Source organism: Pteropus vampyrus, unplaced genomic scaffold (assembly GCF_000151845.1).
Source record: "Pteropus vampyrus isolate Shadow unplaced genomic scaffold, Pvam_2.0 Scaffold142, whole genome shotgun sequence".
NCBI classification, from domain to species: domain Eukaryota; kingdom Metazoa; phylum Chordata; class Mammalia; order Chiroptera; family Pteropodidae; genus Pteropus; species Pteropus vampyrus.
Genome location: NW_011888923.1, coordinates 2,156,831 through 2,171,240, shown reverse-complemented (window position 1 = coordinate 2,171,240; position 14,410 = coordinate 2,156,831). Strand labels below are relative to the sequence as shown.

The window sequence follows — 14,410 nt, the reverse complement described above, 5'->3', positions numbered from 1 at the left end:
CCAACCTCAAACCCGAGCCACTCACCCCATCCCCCACAGCCAACTGCCTAAAACACAACTCTGAGCCTGAGCCTCCCTGTCCTCACCTCACAGAATGAAGTCCCAGCTCCCCACCACCTGGCATTCCAGGCTGGCAGGACTTGGCGCCCAGTCCGCCTGGGCTTCATTTCCCAATGCTTTCTATCTCCAAACATCCCAAATGACCTGGACTCTCCTTCTGGAATGCCAAGCCCCCTTACTGCCTAGAGAACTCAAACAGCACCTCCTCCGTGAAGTCTTCCCTGATTTCATTCCCCCCTATGAGACGAGAAAGGCAATCCCTCCTGAGCTCCCATGACCTGTGTATTTCCCTTCGTTCTTGAGATAGTTTCGCTGGATATAAAACTATCAGTTGCCATTTTCCCACAACACGCTGGAGATTCTGCAGTGGTCTCCTGCCACCTACTGTCGCTTGTGAGAAGGCTGAGGACAGTGACTATCACCCCTTTGCAGGTACCAGGTCTGAAGTGCTACAGCTTCACTGTGACACGTCTAGGGGTTCGTTTGCTTATATTCACAGTTCTCTTGTGTGGCACTCCAGACTGCACCTCAGATCTGAGAGCTCACATCTTTCCCAGGTCTACAAATGCTCACTGAATCCAGCCGCTTCGTCATTTTCTCTGTGTCTCCTGCAACTCCCAGGAGGAGGCCGTCGGAGCCCCTCGAGGTATCCGCCATGCTCCTCATTCTCACCTTTGTCTCTCCCTGCTGCACCCTGGGGAAATTTCCCAGGGCCACGTCCCCTCCCATCCGTGTTCTGACAGCGCCAAGACTTTATCCGATCTGTTGAAATGTCTTATTTCACCTCGACATTTTCCTAGACAATTATTGTTTCATTTTCTTCTGCTTGCGCTTAATCGAATTCTTCTTGATTTACAGGTGTCACTCTATTATTTTGAGGATCCTAAACATAAAGTCTTGTCCAGGCTTTTCTGTCCTTTTCTTGTGGATCCTACTTCCTGCTCTGTTGGATGTCTTAATATTCAGCCTTCACGTGAGTTTTGGGATTGGGTTTGTAGGTTCTACCTCTAACTTTCCCTCTGTGCACATTTCTTGGGCTTGTGCGGTTCCCTCTGCGTGGTCCCTCAAGGCCTCAGCCCAGAATCACGTCTTATGTTGCAGAAGGTTGGAGGACTGTGGATCCCATCTCCAGGCCAGCCAACGGTCACAGCCTTGGCCAGCTTTCCCCAGACCCCTCGGCCCGCTGCAGGTGGCAGCGGCTATTTCCAGTTTACTTTGTGCACAGAGAAGCCACGTCCGCCAGCCTTTGGCTTTGAGCAATGGCTTGGTCCCACTCTAAGGGAGCACTGTTGGCACCTGGACCCTACAGGACCACCACTGTGACCTACGTCGCAGAGCTGACCACAGGGTCATATAACTGACCCCCACATAGATGACAAGTGTCTGGGGGACAGGGACCTGCCCCTGGTGTCTAGCACAGATCCTAATGTACGACAGACACTACGAAGGGATGAAGGAACCGTGAGTACACAGACACATAAACCCCCGAGCTGGACGGCCTGGCCTCTGACCACCTCAACTGCAACACTAAAAGTGCGACTTCAAGATCGGGCTGGAGAGAGGGCCCCTTGGAGCTGCCCCCACCTTGGGGCTCCTCCCGACCGAACCCCAGAGCCCAACATTCATGAGAAGCCAGGCTGCAGGGGTGAGGGGTGGGGGTGATCAACCCAGCCGGGACACGAAGACAGGCCCTGCACGCTTCAGGAGCACACCGGGAGGAGAGGTGGGTGGTCTTTATAACCCACGTGCCGAGTGCCTCGAGCTTGGCACCCAGCCAGCTTTCCTTGGCCGCATCATGCCAGGGCACAGAGGAATGGCCTGACACGCAACCCACATGGGTATGGCATCAGCCCCAAGGGGCCGCCAGCAGGCTGTACCCTCAGCTGGCAGGGGCAGAAGGCCCTCTGCGGGCTGTGGAGTTGGGGCGGGGAAGGCCAGCCAGCCACCGAGGGGCGGCTCACCTGGGAGAAGATGAGCACACGGTGCCCTTCATCCCGCAGTTTCTTGAGCATCTTCTGTAGCAGCATGAGCTTCCCTGACGACTTGACTAGGGAGCTGCCATCGTAGGAGCCATTGGGCAAGACGGGGGCCTCCTGCAGACACGGCAGAAGATGGGGCACTGGGGGCACATTCCCCTCTCTGGCTCTGCACCAGAGAGGCCCCCGGGGACAGACAAGACAAGAGCCCAGCAGTGGGCTGAGCACCAAGCACACACCCGGGTCAGGCCAGGCTCAGCAAGGGCCCAGCACCACGGTCCCACGCTGGGCTCAGACCTGCCAGCCCTGCCCTCTGTCTCCCTGCTGCTGGCACTCCAAGACCAGAGACATCAGTGAACGACAGATGACACGGACAGCATGCAGCCAAGCCGGCTTTCCCAGCAGGGGTATAGCCTGGTCTCTGCGGTCGCTGCAGGGTGCGTCCAGGCAGGGCTGAACCCTGAACCCCAACAGGGCAGAACGTCAATCAGAAGGCCCCTGCCACGCCAGGGTCGTGAGAACAATCTGCGGCCACCACAGCATGGCCTCCCGCCCCTAACTCTGCACTGGCCTTTTTGTTGGGGGCCGGGAATAAACTGTGGGGGCTTAAATCAGAATCAGAAGCGCAGTCAGGGCAATGACAACGGCCAGTGTTTCCTGAGCTGACGTGCTGGGCTCTCCGTGAGGGCACTTGAAGTTAACCGTCTCGTCTGGCCCCCCTCTTCCAGGTAGATGCCGTCATTGCCCCATTTTATAGAAGAAAAACTGAGGCTCAGAGAGGACCACTGACTTTCTTAAGACCACAGAGCTAGAGCTGGATGTACGGGGCCCACCTGGGCCTTCCCCAATCCCTTGGTGGCCAAGCGCAGCCAGGTCAGCCCTCAAAACCCTGGCCTGGGGGGAACCTTGGGGTGACCCAAGACGCCCCATTACTTTATGAGTTGCGAGGAAGAGCCCAGGGAAGGAGAGGGCCCACCTGAGCAGTGGGCAGAAGCAGGTTTTCAGAAACTGACACATCACCTCCAGGTCCCCGTACTCAGGAAGTACTGGGACTGAGGACCTGAGCACCTGCCACAGTGGCCAGGGACACCACGGCAGCCAGGGACACTTACCGTGATGGCCACGGGGAACCTCCCACAGTGGCCGTAAGCCCCGCCCACGGCGGCCATAAGCCCCTCCCATGGTGGCCAGAGAACCTCCCGCTGCGGCCAGGGCACCTACCACGGCGGCCACCGGGAAGAGGTAGGGGTGGTTGCAGCACTTCTTCAGGTCCATCATGATGTTCAGCAGCGACACCTGGTTCCCGCCGCCCTTGGAGTTCAGCGCCTCGAAGTTCCGCGTGAGGATGAACTTGTAGTACTTCCTGCAGCAGGGCACCGAGGGGAGCGGGCTGCACGCACACGGGCCGCACCAGCCTCCCAGGGGGCACTCTCTTCAGGGCCGCTGGGGGCTGGGGGCCGCGCACCCACATACAGAGCGATAAGGGGAGCCCCAAGGCCTGGAGTCACCCAGCGAGTTGCCAGGGACATGGCGAGAACTCAGGCGGCCCCAGACCCTGGTCGCTGAAATCGGAGGCCTCGAGAAGGACATGGGTACAGGAGGTGAGTCGAGGCCTCGGTGAGGCTGAAGGGCCCTCTCCCACACCCCGGGAAGCGGCCCGGGAAGGCGAGGTGGGGGCCCTCTGGGGAAGGGCAGCTGAGGGGACCAGCCTGGCGGGGATGGGGGAGGCGGCTCCAGGGCAGGCCCCCCATGGCCGAGCCCCTGCTCACTTCTGCATCTGACTCAGCTCCACACGGACGATCAGCTCGGTCTTGGCCGGCATGTTCTTGAACACGTCTGCCTTGAGCCGCCTCAGCATGTGGGGCCCCAGCAGGTCATGCAACTTCTTGATCTGGTCTTCTTTGGAGATGTCGGCAAACTCCTCCAGGAAGCCCTCCAGGTTGCTACAAAAAAGAGTGGGGATGAGAGTCAGAAGCAGGGGACCGAAACAGGCCAAAGCCTCTCTGCAGAGGGAGTCAGGATTGGGGTGAGCAAGCAGGCCGGCCCAGCCCCACCACCTGACAGAAGGTCACAGGGCAGGCCGGCCGGTGGGTAGGCCGGGGACGCTGGCCCTGCCTTCGGTGGCCTTTCCGTCCCCATCCATGCCTGTGTCACCCACCCATCACAGCCCCCTCAGCCACAGAGGACACCTTCCTGTCCGCAAGGCCATCCTGGACGTGAGCTCTGAGATGCCCACCCATGTTAGGCGGACGAGGCCCAGAATGCCCGCCAATCCACATCTCCTGGTTCCAAACTCAGCACTCTCCACCCCGAAACCCCCATTCTGAACAGGAAAACGGGGGGGTAGGTGAAGACAAGGAGGCCGGGGAAGGATTCTCCACTGACCCCCACGTCTTTGCTCCCCGTCTCCACCCCGCATCCCCCACCTTCTCTCTCCCTTCACTCCTGCCATGGGGTCACTTTAGGGAAAGCAGTGAGCCGGGATGAGGGGACAGGGACGGGAGCCCTGGAGGACCCCAGAAAACAATCGGAACATTCCCCCAGCACTGAGCAGGTGGCGCGCCCCCACGCAGGCTGCTTGCGGTGGGCACCGCTAACGCTCCCACTTTACTGATGAGAAACCCAGGCCCAGCACGCATCCCCGGAGCTGGACACTGACATTGCTTCCTGGCTGCCCCCCAGCCCCGGCCCCGCCGGCCACCCCGCCACCCGCCTCCCCGGTCAGGCCCTGGCTCACTTGAAACGCTCTGGAGTCAGGAAGTTGAGGAGATGGAACAGCTCCTCCAGGTTGTTCTGAAGGGGGGTCCCCGTCAGCAGCAGCTTGTAATCGATCTTGTAGCTGTTCAAGACTCTAAAGAACTTAGGGAAGGACACGGGGCCATCAGGGGCTCGGCGGCCGGCCCACCCTGGGCGGCTCGGGGCCCAGGTCAGCGCCGCCTACCTTGGACTGATTGTTCTTGAGGCGATGGGCCTCGTCCACCACAAGGCAGGCCCACTCGATGGAGCCCAGGATGGCTTGGTCGATGGTGATGAGCTCGTAGGACGTGAGCAGGACGTGGAATTTGATCTGCACTTCTTTCTGGAGGGAGAAAGGAGCGTCTGGGGGCAGAGCCGGGAGGCAAGCGGGGCGAGGTGTCCAGAGATGGAGGTGAGGAGGAGGAGTGGACAGGAACCTCCAGACTCCAGGGACCCTCCGGGACTGAGAGGGAGACACCAGCCAACAAGCGGAGGGTGGAACTGAGGCCCAGAGCACTGACCGTCCCCGAGACAGGGGTGGCACTGGGAACGGAGCGCTGCCGTCACTACAGACCAGGGAGAGCCGCCATGTGCAGAAGGAGCCGCGTGGGCGGCCCCGGCCTTGTCTACACTCATCCCACCCTCGCAAGCCACACCCGCTATGTCGTCATCGTCCTCATGTACAGCTCACGGGGGGTCTCGGGCTGGATAACTTTCCCCAAGTCCCCAAGGCCAACAAATGACAAGAGCCAGGATTTGAACAGAGAAGGGGACCCCACACTTGGGGCTTAATCGTTATGCGCAGTGAAATAAGCCAGTCTCAAAGGACAAATACCGTCCGATTCCATTCATGTGAGGCACTCAGACTAGTCAAATCCACAGAGACCGGAAGTAGCATGAGGGCTGCCCGGGGGCAGGGAAGGGGGAGGGGCAGAGTTTGGGTTTTTCAGGATAAAAGGGTTCTGGACACGGATGGGCGGCAGTCATGGCTGCACAACAGCATAAATGTACTTAAGGCCCGAACTCTACATCTAGGAACGGTTAAGATGGTACATTCTACATTCATCTGTATTGTACCACAATTTTTAAAAATAAAAGAGCTGTGAGTCTGCGGAACAGCCAGCCTATCGCAGGACCCCGGCAAGAGCACAGGGGAAGTTCCCTCTGTGACCGACTGGCCCACGGGCCCGTCCACCTGCGGTCGCCTCTGGGATCACTAAGTCACCCCCTCATCAGCAAATAGTCACTGAGCATCTCCTGGGGCCATGATGGCTCTGAGCCAATGGAGAAACTGAGGCAAGCGGCCTGGGGAAGCCGGGCGATCACCGCCACGGCCACGGCCACTGCCAGCACCTACGAGGGCCTGCCACGGCCAGGCGCTGTCCCAGGTGCTTCTCGAAGTGTGGTTCAGGGACCAGAAGTGTCTGGGACTTTGTCACAAATGCAGTCTCAGACCCCACCCCCGAGCTGGCACGCGAGGTGGGGGGCCCTCCTAGGGCTTGTGGTCACCCCTCCACAGCTTGGTGTGGCAGGTCTCCTATCTAGTCTGCTGAGAAGACTCCGAGGCACAGAGTGACTTGCCAGAGGTGACGTAGCTGGTGTACAGGGTTGAATCGTGTCCCCCCAAAATTCATGTGTATGCAGAACCTCAGAATGGGGCCTTTCCTGGGGCTAGGGTCCTTGCAGGTGTAATCAGTGGAGGTCACACCAGACCAGGGTAAGCCCTAAATCCAACGACTGGTGTCCTTACGGCACAGACACAAAGGGGAAATGGCCACGTGACGGTCAAGGCAGAGTGAAGCATCTGCAAGCCCAGAAATGCCTGCAGCCCCCAGCAGCTGGAAGAGGCAGGAAGGGCCCTCCCCAGCCCTCAGAGGGCACGACCCTGCTGCCACCTCGATCGCAGACTTCCGGCCTACAGAGCTGGGACAGAGTGAGTTTCTGGTTTCTGCCTTCTTCACCTCCGGGTCTGTGGTGCGTTGTTACAGCAGCCCCCAGGGCACTACAGATGGAGCTGGTAACTGCCCGAGAGAACCCCTTCGCCAGCTGCTGACCTGCGCAGTCACCAGAGCATAGGGACCGGGGTGCGGGGGCCCTGCCGGGGTCCTCCCTGGGGGCAAGAGGCGCTCACCTTCATGCGGAACACCTTCTTCCCGCTGCGGACAGCATTGTCCTCAAAGGAGAACTCGTTCTCCCGGATCACGGAGCGGCTCTCCTTGTCCCCCGTGTAGGTGACCACGTAGAAGTCAGGCGCCCACATCTCAAACTCGCGCTCCCAGTTAATGATGGTGGACAGGGGCGCGCTGACCAGGTAGGGCCCTTTGGAGTGGCCCTGGAGAGGGAGATGAGGACAGTGAGGCTGCCCGCCCAAGGCCAGCGCCGGCCGCCCTCCCGGCCACCCACCCGGCCCGCACCTCCTTGTACAGGGAGTAGAGGAAGACGATGGTCTGCACCGTCTTGCCCAGCCCCATCTCGTCGGCCAGGATGGTGTCGGTGCCCTGGGCCCAGGAGAAGCGCAGCCAGTTGAGGCCCTCCAGCTGGTACGGGTGCAGCGTCCCGCCCGTGGCGTCGATGTACCACGGCTGCTTGTCAAACTTGACGGTGGGCTGTGGGGGACGCGGATTTAAGACACACCCGAATCCTGGGCCACCAGAGCCCACCCTTCCATTTGCATGTACGGTTCCTTCTGCCTGGAACGCTCTTGCCACTCCTTTCATTCCTGCTACTGTACTCATCCTTTAGGCCTCAGCTAGATTGCCTCTTCCTCCAGGAAGCCCTCCCTGACTCCCAGCCTGGCTTAGGTGTCCCACTGTGTCCACCCGTGGTGGCCCTGTACTTCTCCTATCTGGACAGTTTCCCAAGTGTTAGACTCTCTGACTTTAAGCCCAGGTTGCGGTCTCTACACTGGTCCTGCTCCACGCCCAGGACACGAGAGCGCCATTGATGCACGCCTACGGTGCTTCGTGTGCTTGATCCAGAACATCACTCCCTGTGCCTCTTTTATCCTATGGCTCAAGGCCACCTCCTCTATGAAGTCCCCTTGACGTACTAGACCCATTCGCCTTCCCTGGCACCCCATAGTCCCAGGACAAACGTTCTGTGTGTATCCGCCACGGGTCTCTGGGAGATGGGCACTTCTCAAATCCAGGGCCCTTGTGTCCCCAGAGCCAGCCCAGGGCCAGGTGCTGGCGGACACCCCAAAGGAGTTTGTTAAATAAGTCAATCTTCTACTCCCTGACAGTGCAAAACTCCCAGGGGCAAACTGGGGGTCCCCTCCCAGAGAACAGATAAGAATGGCGTGTAATTTGGATATCAGCTGTGGCACCCCTGAAGTTAGAGACTCTTTTTGATTTAAACACTGGGAATTAGCTCATCTAAAGTAATGTAAATTCACAAGCTGATAAAGACTACTTGCCCCCTGGTTTATGCCTGGGTAATCCACATTTCAACTGAGACAGGAAACCAAGGCCTTGAGCCCCCGAGGGCTGGGGAATGAGGCTGAGGGACCTCCCTGTGAGGTCTCCCCTGCAGGGAGGGGCTGGGTCTTGTCATCCTGTCCTGTGGGGTCCCAGGCATTAGTGGTCTGAACTGCAGGGCCCCTGGGCATGGCTCTGTGCGTACAGGCCATGACAGCCCAAGGTAGAGTCCCCTGGAGAACACAACCTGCTCCACTACCCAGCCTAGGGTGGCGGGCCTTGCTGACCTTACCCCGCTGCCCCCTCCCCTGCTCACATCCACGACAGGCGTGTCCGGCGGCTTCTCCTGTTTATCATCCTTGAGCTTCTTGCTCTTCTTGATCAGCCTCTTGGGCAGCCGGGCATCTTCTCCCAGCATCAGCTCCCTGGAAAGAGCATGAGATGCGGGTGAGCAAAGCTCGGGCTGTAGAAGACCAGAGCCCTGGGGTGGGGCCCAGGCCAGCGGCCCACCTGTGGCCCCAGTAGGCTTGCTTCAGGTTGTCATAGTAGGGGATGTCAATGTCGTCAATCTCCCAGGTGCACTGGTCGTAGGGCAGGTCTTTCCACTTGATCAGGTAGTGCACGTCCCCCTTTTTGTCGAAGCTGCAACACAGTAGACAGATGGCGGAGGAGGGAGGGTCACTTGGGCAGCAGCTGTAGTGAAGAGTCCAGGAAATGCACCTTGCAGGATGCAAGTCTCCTGCTCCCACCGTTGCCTGGGACCCTGGCCCCAGGCGGGAGGGCAGCAGGAGGGCAGGTGCTCCAGAGAGGAGAGGCAGCTTGCCCCAGGCCACACAGCCAGTGCGAAGGAGGGCGGGGGTGGCAGAGAGGCCATGCTAGCAGAGGGGCAAAGAGCCAGAGAGCGTCCTTTGCATCCTCGGCTGCACCCCGAATCACATTCCCTCATGGTGTCTGGACAAAGAAATCCTGAATTTCTGAGTTGGGCAGTTCTCGCTCCTGACCAGGGTCTTCATTCTCTAACTTCAAAGTCAAATGTCACAGTCCAGGGCCTGTCTCCACAAGAAAGACAAGGACATGCTCTCTTTTAGAGATCCCTGGGGACACAGGGACCTGATGACCAAGCCAGCAACACAGAAGGGGACTCCAGAGAAGCACCATGGCCTTCAGCTTGATTCCAGCCCCTGGGAGGGCCCTCAGGGCCACTCGCCCAACCTGAGTTGATCGGGACCCCAAGCCAGGAAGCGCCAGCGGGCCAGACGCTGCGGCTAACCTAAGTGGTGGTGACTAGCCTGGAGGCCATTAAGAGAAAGATAAATCCCCAGTCACCATGGAAACTGATGGATTTTTCTCAATAAATAATTGATTGTTACTCAGACCTCATTTGGGTAAAAAGTTTGGGGGAAATGCACCTGCCCTGCTTTGGAGACAGAGGGTGACTGCCACTTACGTTTCGACGTGCAGTTTAACAAAGGTAAAAAACTGTGGGTCAGTCCAATGGGGGCTTCGGTTCCCATGGGAACTGACCCCCCTTCGAAGGGTCATTCTCAGCGAGGGCTGTTCACATGCTCCCGCCCCCTCTGAGGAAAGGCCAAGGCCATAGTAGCTGGCACTGGCATACTCCCTTATCCCCACGACAGCGCCACAGGGCTCTCTCATTATCCCATTTTATATGACAAACACAGAGGCACAGAGCCCAGAAAACGGGAGCCAGAACCGGAATCTGAGCAGATGGCTCAGGTTCTTAACCTCTGCGCTACCCGGCTGCTGCCTCTCAAGAAGCCTGTGGTCTGCCAGATCCTACCTAAGTTCCTCCGAGGTAGAACTCATGTGTCAAGACCAGGTGGCAAGTTCAAAGCTCTGAGCCTGCAACCGTGCAGCAGGCACTGAGGGCCCCGCCCTGCACCCACCTGTCGGCCACCGCCCGCTCTCAAGCACCTGAACTCCCATCACCCACTAAACCAAAGCCAGCCTTGCAGGGTCCACAGGCCTCCTGCCTCAGCCTCTTCCTCCAGCCTTCTGCAGCCTCTGATCACTACCACCTGGGAACTTCCAGATTTCTCAACAAAGAGTTGTTACAGGGGTGCGGGGGCTGGGAACAGTAGCCAAGGAAGCAAGTCCCGCCATCAGAAGAGACTGCCCCGCCACCTCCTGGCTGTGTGACTCTGGACGAGTGATTTCAGCTTGCTGTGCCTGCTCTCAAATCCATAAAAGAAAGGCAGAAATAAAGCGCTACCGCTTGGGATAGATAGCGCTCCGTGTTGTTAGCCGTCGTTTATAAATGCGGAGCAAATGAAGATATGCGCCCTCCATGTGTCAGGTTCACCTTGGTCTCTGGGACCCTCCAACAGGTATCAAGCACTAAGTTCAGCAGGAACCCAGGAGCACAAGGATGTCAAACCACTTGGGGCAAGTTTCACAGGCTGTTCGTTAAGTTGCCCCTTTTTATTTATGACTTTGGAACTGTTCTCCAAGTATGACAGGCGTGTCCATGTGCATGACAACCCCTCCAGGCGAACAGTCAAATGGCCTCTTCCTCCTGCCCCCACTGCACCCACACATGGCCCCGTGCCCATTCTACAGAGCGGACAGGTGCATCCCAGCCTGCAGGCACCCAGCTCCAGCGAGGCCCAGAGCCACGCCCCATCGGGCACTCACCTGTGGTTCAGGATGCGGTGGATCGTCATCCACTCGGGCTTGATGCCATAGCGATAGAAGCGCTCCTCCATCTTGGCGTAGAGAGGGTCCTTGCTCTTCCTCTTCTCGCTCTTACTGTCTTCGTCACCAGAGCCGTAATCAAAGGGCGGTGGCTCGTCCATGTCGTTCTTTCTTTGGTAGTTCCGATACATCACTGTGTGGTACAGCTCCAGCTGTTCCCAGAGGGTACAAGAGGGAGACGTGCTGTGGCCCCCTTGTCCCCCGACCCAGCTTCCTCATCCCCCAGCCAGGGTCCCAGGCCGGACAATCCTCACCTTCAGTCTCCCCCTCCTCAACTCCTGGCAATGTCCCGCATTCGGGGAGCTGAGCCTTAGTGCAGCCACGCCCATCCAGGTGTCTCACCTGCAGCTCCTTCACCCAGGAGCAGTGCCAGTAGGAGAGCCCAGCCCACTTCACGAAGAACTCTCTCTCCGGGATGCCCTCCAGGGGCTTGGGCGGGGGGACGCTGGGCTCCATGTCGGGCCCCGACAGCCCCACCATGAAGGGGGCAGGGGGCTCCGTCCACCTCCAGTGTAGGATCCGCTGGACTTTGCCCTTCAGTGGGGGACACTGTGGACAGAGGAGGGTCCCCAAGTTCAGGGCTTAGCCAAAGGTCCCCACCCTGAGGCTCCTGTGGCAGGCAGGGAGCTATACTGCTTCCCAAGTCAGAAAGCACCATGTGACTCCACGACACCGCCTTGTCCTCAGAAGCCCACGTGTGCTATGCACACAGGAGACGGGCAGTGCGGGTCTGCATGCACAAGTGTGCATGCATGCGCGCATGCACACGCACACGCACACACCCCATAAGCCCAGATGCACACAGGTAACCGAGGGCTGGCCACAGCACAGCCCAGGACCCCAGGGCTGGGAGATCCAGAACTGGGGTGAGTCTGGGGGTACAACTCAGAACACAGGGACATTTGGTGACTGGGGGTGTCAGTGAGGGGTTCTCTCCTCTCTCTGCAGAAACAGGCTCCAGCCCCAGGGGACTCCTATCCTCTCACTGCCCCCAGCCATTGGACAGAAGCCAGGTCCAGAGTGGGTCTGAGTGGACAGCTGTGCCATTGTGTGGCCTTAGGTAAGTTACTTTACCTCCCTGAGCCTCAGTTTCTCATCTAAAAATGGGAATAACAAAAGGCTTGGTACTTGGAAACTCAGTAAGTGTTAAAGGGTTGCCCAATAACCAGTGGGTGGGGCTATGATTATCACCACCACCTGTCTGTTTTCACAGCGGCTCCGTTTTCAGGTCTAGATTTATGGGTAACAAAACTGCACCTAAGTCTTACAGGGACTGAGAAGCAGAGCGAGTCGGGGTGAGGCGGTGGGCAGGACTCGAGGCGTGTGGGGACCTGTGGCGGGAGAGGGTTCGGGCTCAGGCTAGCGGCTGGCAGAGCGGGACCTTTCATGGGCGTGGCCTGGGCCAGCGGAGGCGGGGCCTTTTTGGTGGGCGGGGTGGTGCTGGTGGGGGCGTGGCCCGGCTGGCGTGGAGAATTTGAGTGGGCGTGGCCTTGCCTGGCAGGGCCTTGAGGGGAGAAGGCAGGCCGTGTGGGCGGGCCTGGTGGGCGTGGCGGTGGGCGGGGCATTCGGCGAGGGCGGGACGGGCGTAACACTCACAGTACAGCGCGGGCAGAGCCATTCACCGTTTGGGATCTCGGGCAGCGGCGGGTTGAGGCAGTGCAGGTGGTAGGAGGAGGGGCAGGCGTCGCAGCAGAGCAGCTCGCCCCCGTCCTTGCACACGCGGCAGAACTCCATGTGGTCATCCTCCTCCTCCTCGCAGCCCGCCTCGTCCTCCTCCTCCTCGTCCTCCTTGGGCTCCCACTGGACTCCCTCCTTCTCCTGGCGGGGGGAGCACAGGTAGGGGCAGCTGGGCTGGACGCCCCCCACCAGGGTGGGACTCCCTCCCTTCCACTCGGCGCCTCCCGACCTTCTGCCCCAAGACAACCCACACAAGGGCCCAGGGGCCAGGCACAGGCCCCACAGGCCAGGCTCCCCTGAGGGCTTACACAGTGGGGACAGCTCCACTTGCCCTCGGGAGCCTTCTCCAGCTCTGGGTCCAGGCAGACGAGGTGGTAGGCCCGCGGGCAGGTGTCACATAGGATGATCTCCCCGCCCTGCTGGCACACCTCACAGTAGTCCTGGTGGTCCGTCTCATAGCCATCACCGTCATCGACTGGGGAGGGGGCAGAGGCGGTCATGCAGGACTCATCCCCACTCCCAATTCCCAACCGCTCCCCACCCCAGGCCGCACAGGCACACAGTAGGTGCTGAACAGATGTTAGACGGATGGATGGTGGACAGACGGCGTGAACAAACGTAACGGTTGAGCTGTAAAGGGGTGGAGAGATGGCTAGAAGATGGATAAGAGGAAGACGGATAGACGATGAATAGGGGGACGGCTAAAAGGAAGGGTGGGAGGGAAGGAGGAGTGGAGAGAGGGAGGCTGGTAGAATGGGGACGAGGGGACGGATGGGTAGAGGAGTGGACGACCGAGTGGGCGGATGGTGGAGGAGGTTAAGTGGTGCTTCCTTCTCCAGTGCCCCCTTCCTGCTAGTGCGAATGCCCTGGGGTGGCTCGCATCTTAGGTGTGGAATTTAGCCGTGGAATTCACTGGAACAGGACCCCCCTCTCCTGACGGACCAGGATGGTTGAAGGAGCACAGGGGAAACTACGGCCGAGGCCAGGAGAGGCCGAGGCCAGAGGCTGCCTCCCCCGCTTCCCCGGGGAGACGGCGCAGCCCCGCGTGCACCGCGGCAGCCCGGGGGCCCTGCTCCCAGGAAGTCCTACGCCTCTTCTTCTTGCGCCTCCTCTTGCTCTTCTTCCCCAGGGCCGCAGAGCACTCGGAGCGCACGGAGGAGCTGTGGATGCTGGCGCTGTCCAAGTCCGACTCCTCCCGCTCGTCCTCCTCGCTCTGCAGGGCGGGAGAGGGCCCTGTGAGCCCAAAGCCGTGCGGGGCGCTCTTCCCGAGGCGCTCGCTGGGCGTGGGGCGTGGGGCAGGCCACAGTGGAGGCTCCAGAGGCTCAGTGTCTCTGTGGTTCATCTCTCTCCACCCGGCTAGAGACGCACCGGTCGAGCCTGATGTCCTACCACTGTTCCCAAGCCCCACCCTCTAGCCTCATTTTCCACCTCGATACCTCTCCCCAGACCGTGCCCTCCACCCTGCCGAACTCCTACACATCCCTCAAAGGGAAACCTTAAGGACACCTCGCCCAAGGAGCCTTCCTAGACCTCTCCTTAATCGAACCTGTTGTACAGCCTGTGTGCCAGGTCCGGCCTGCCTCCTCTGCCTGTCACTGGCTCTCTCCCAGCGTACATGCCCAAACCCCTTCCAGACTGAATCTCCAGAGCAAGGCCATTGTGGCTGAGCACAAAGCCCAGCACATTAGCGTGCTCGACAAATATTTGCTGAGCTGAGCTGGTCCACCAACTCCAGGCTGGTCCACACTGGCTGCTCCGTTCTCCCCTCCAGAGCAGCTAAACTCAAGACCTGTCACCTGCCTCTACCAAGGGACAAGAAATGGCCTCCAT

The 14,410-nt window shown here is 59.6% G+C and overlaps 1 protein-coding gene across 1 annotated transcript in view; it reads right to left on the bottom strand.

Moving 5' to 3' along the window:
• Positions 1-14,410, bottom strand: part of CHD5 (chromodomain helicase DNA binding protein 5) — a 49,667-nt gene that overhangs the window by 20,891 nt on the left and 14,366 nt on the right. Inside the window, exons 7-21 of the mRNA XM_023535623.1 lie at positions 13,670-13,793; positions 12,889-13,055; positions 12,500-12,721; positions 11,246-11,452; positions 10,844-11,055; positions 8,699-8,830; positions 8,505-8,613; positions 7,187-7,378; positions 6,904-7,104; positions 4,978-5,115; positions 4,774-4,895; positions 3,806-3,979; positions 3,258-3,399; positions 2,022-2,153; positions 1,389-1,443 (exon numbers count right to left, since the gene is read on the bottom strand). Coding sequence (XP_023391391.1) covers positions 1,389-1,443; positions 2,022-2,153; positions 3,258-3,399; positions 3,806-3,979; positions 4,774-4,895; positions 4,978-5,115; positions 6,904-7,104; positions 7,187-7,378; positions 8,505-8,613; positions 8,699-8,830; positions 10,844-11,055; positions 11,246-11,452; positions 12,500-12,721; positions 12,889-13,055; positions 13,670-13,793 — 2,329 coding nt within the window. The remainder of the gene's footprint in view (positions 1-1,388; positions 1,444-2,021; positions 2,154-3,257; positions 3,400-3,805; positions 3,980-4,773; positions 4,896-4,977; positions 5,116-6,903; positions 7,105-7,186; positions 7,379-8,504; positions 8,614-8,698; positions 8,831-10,843; positions 11,056-11,245; positions 11,453-12,499; positions 12,722-12,888; positions 13,056-13,669; positions 13,794-14,410) is intronic.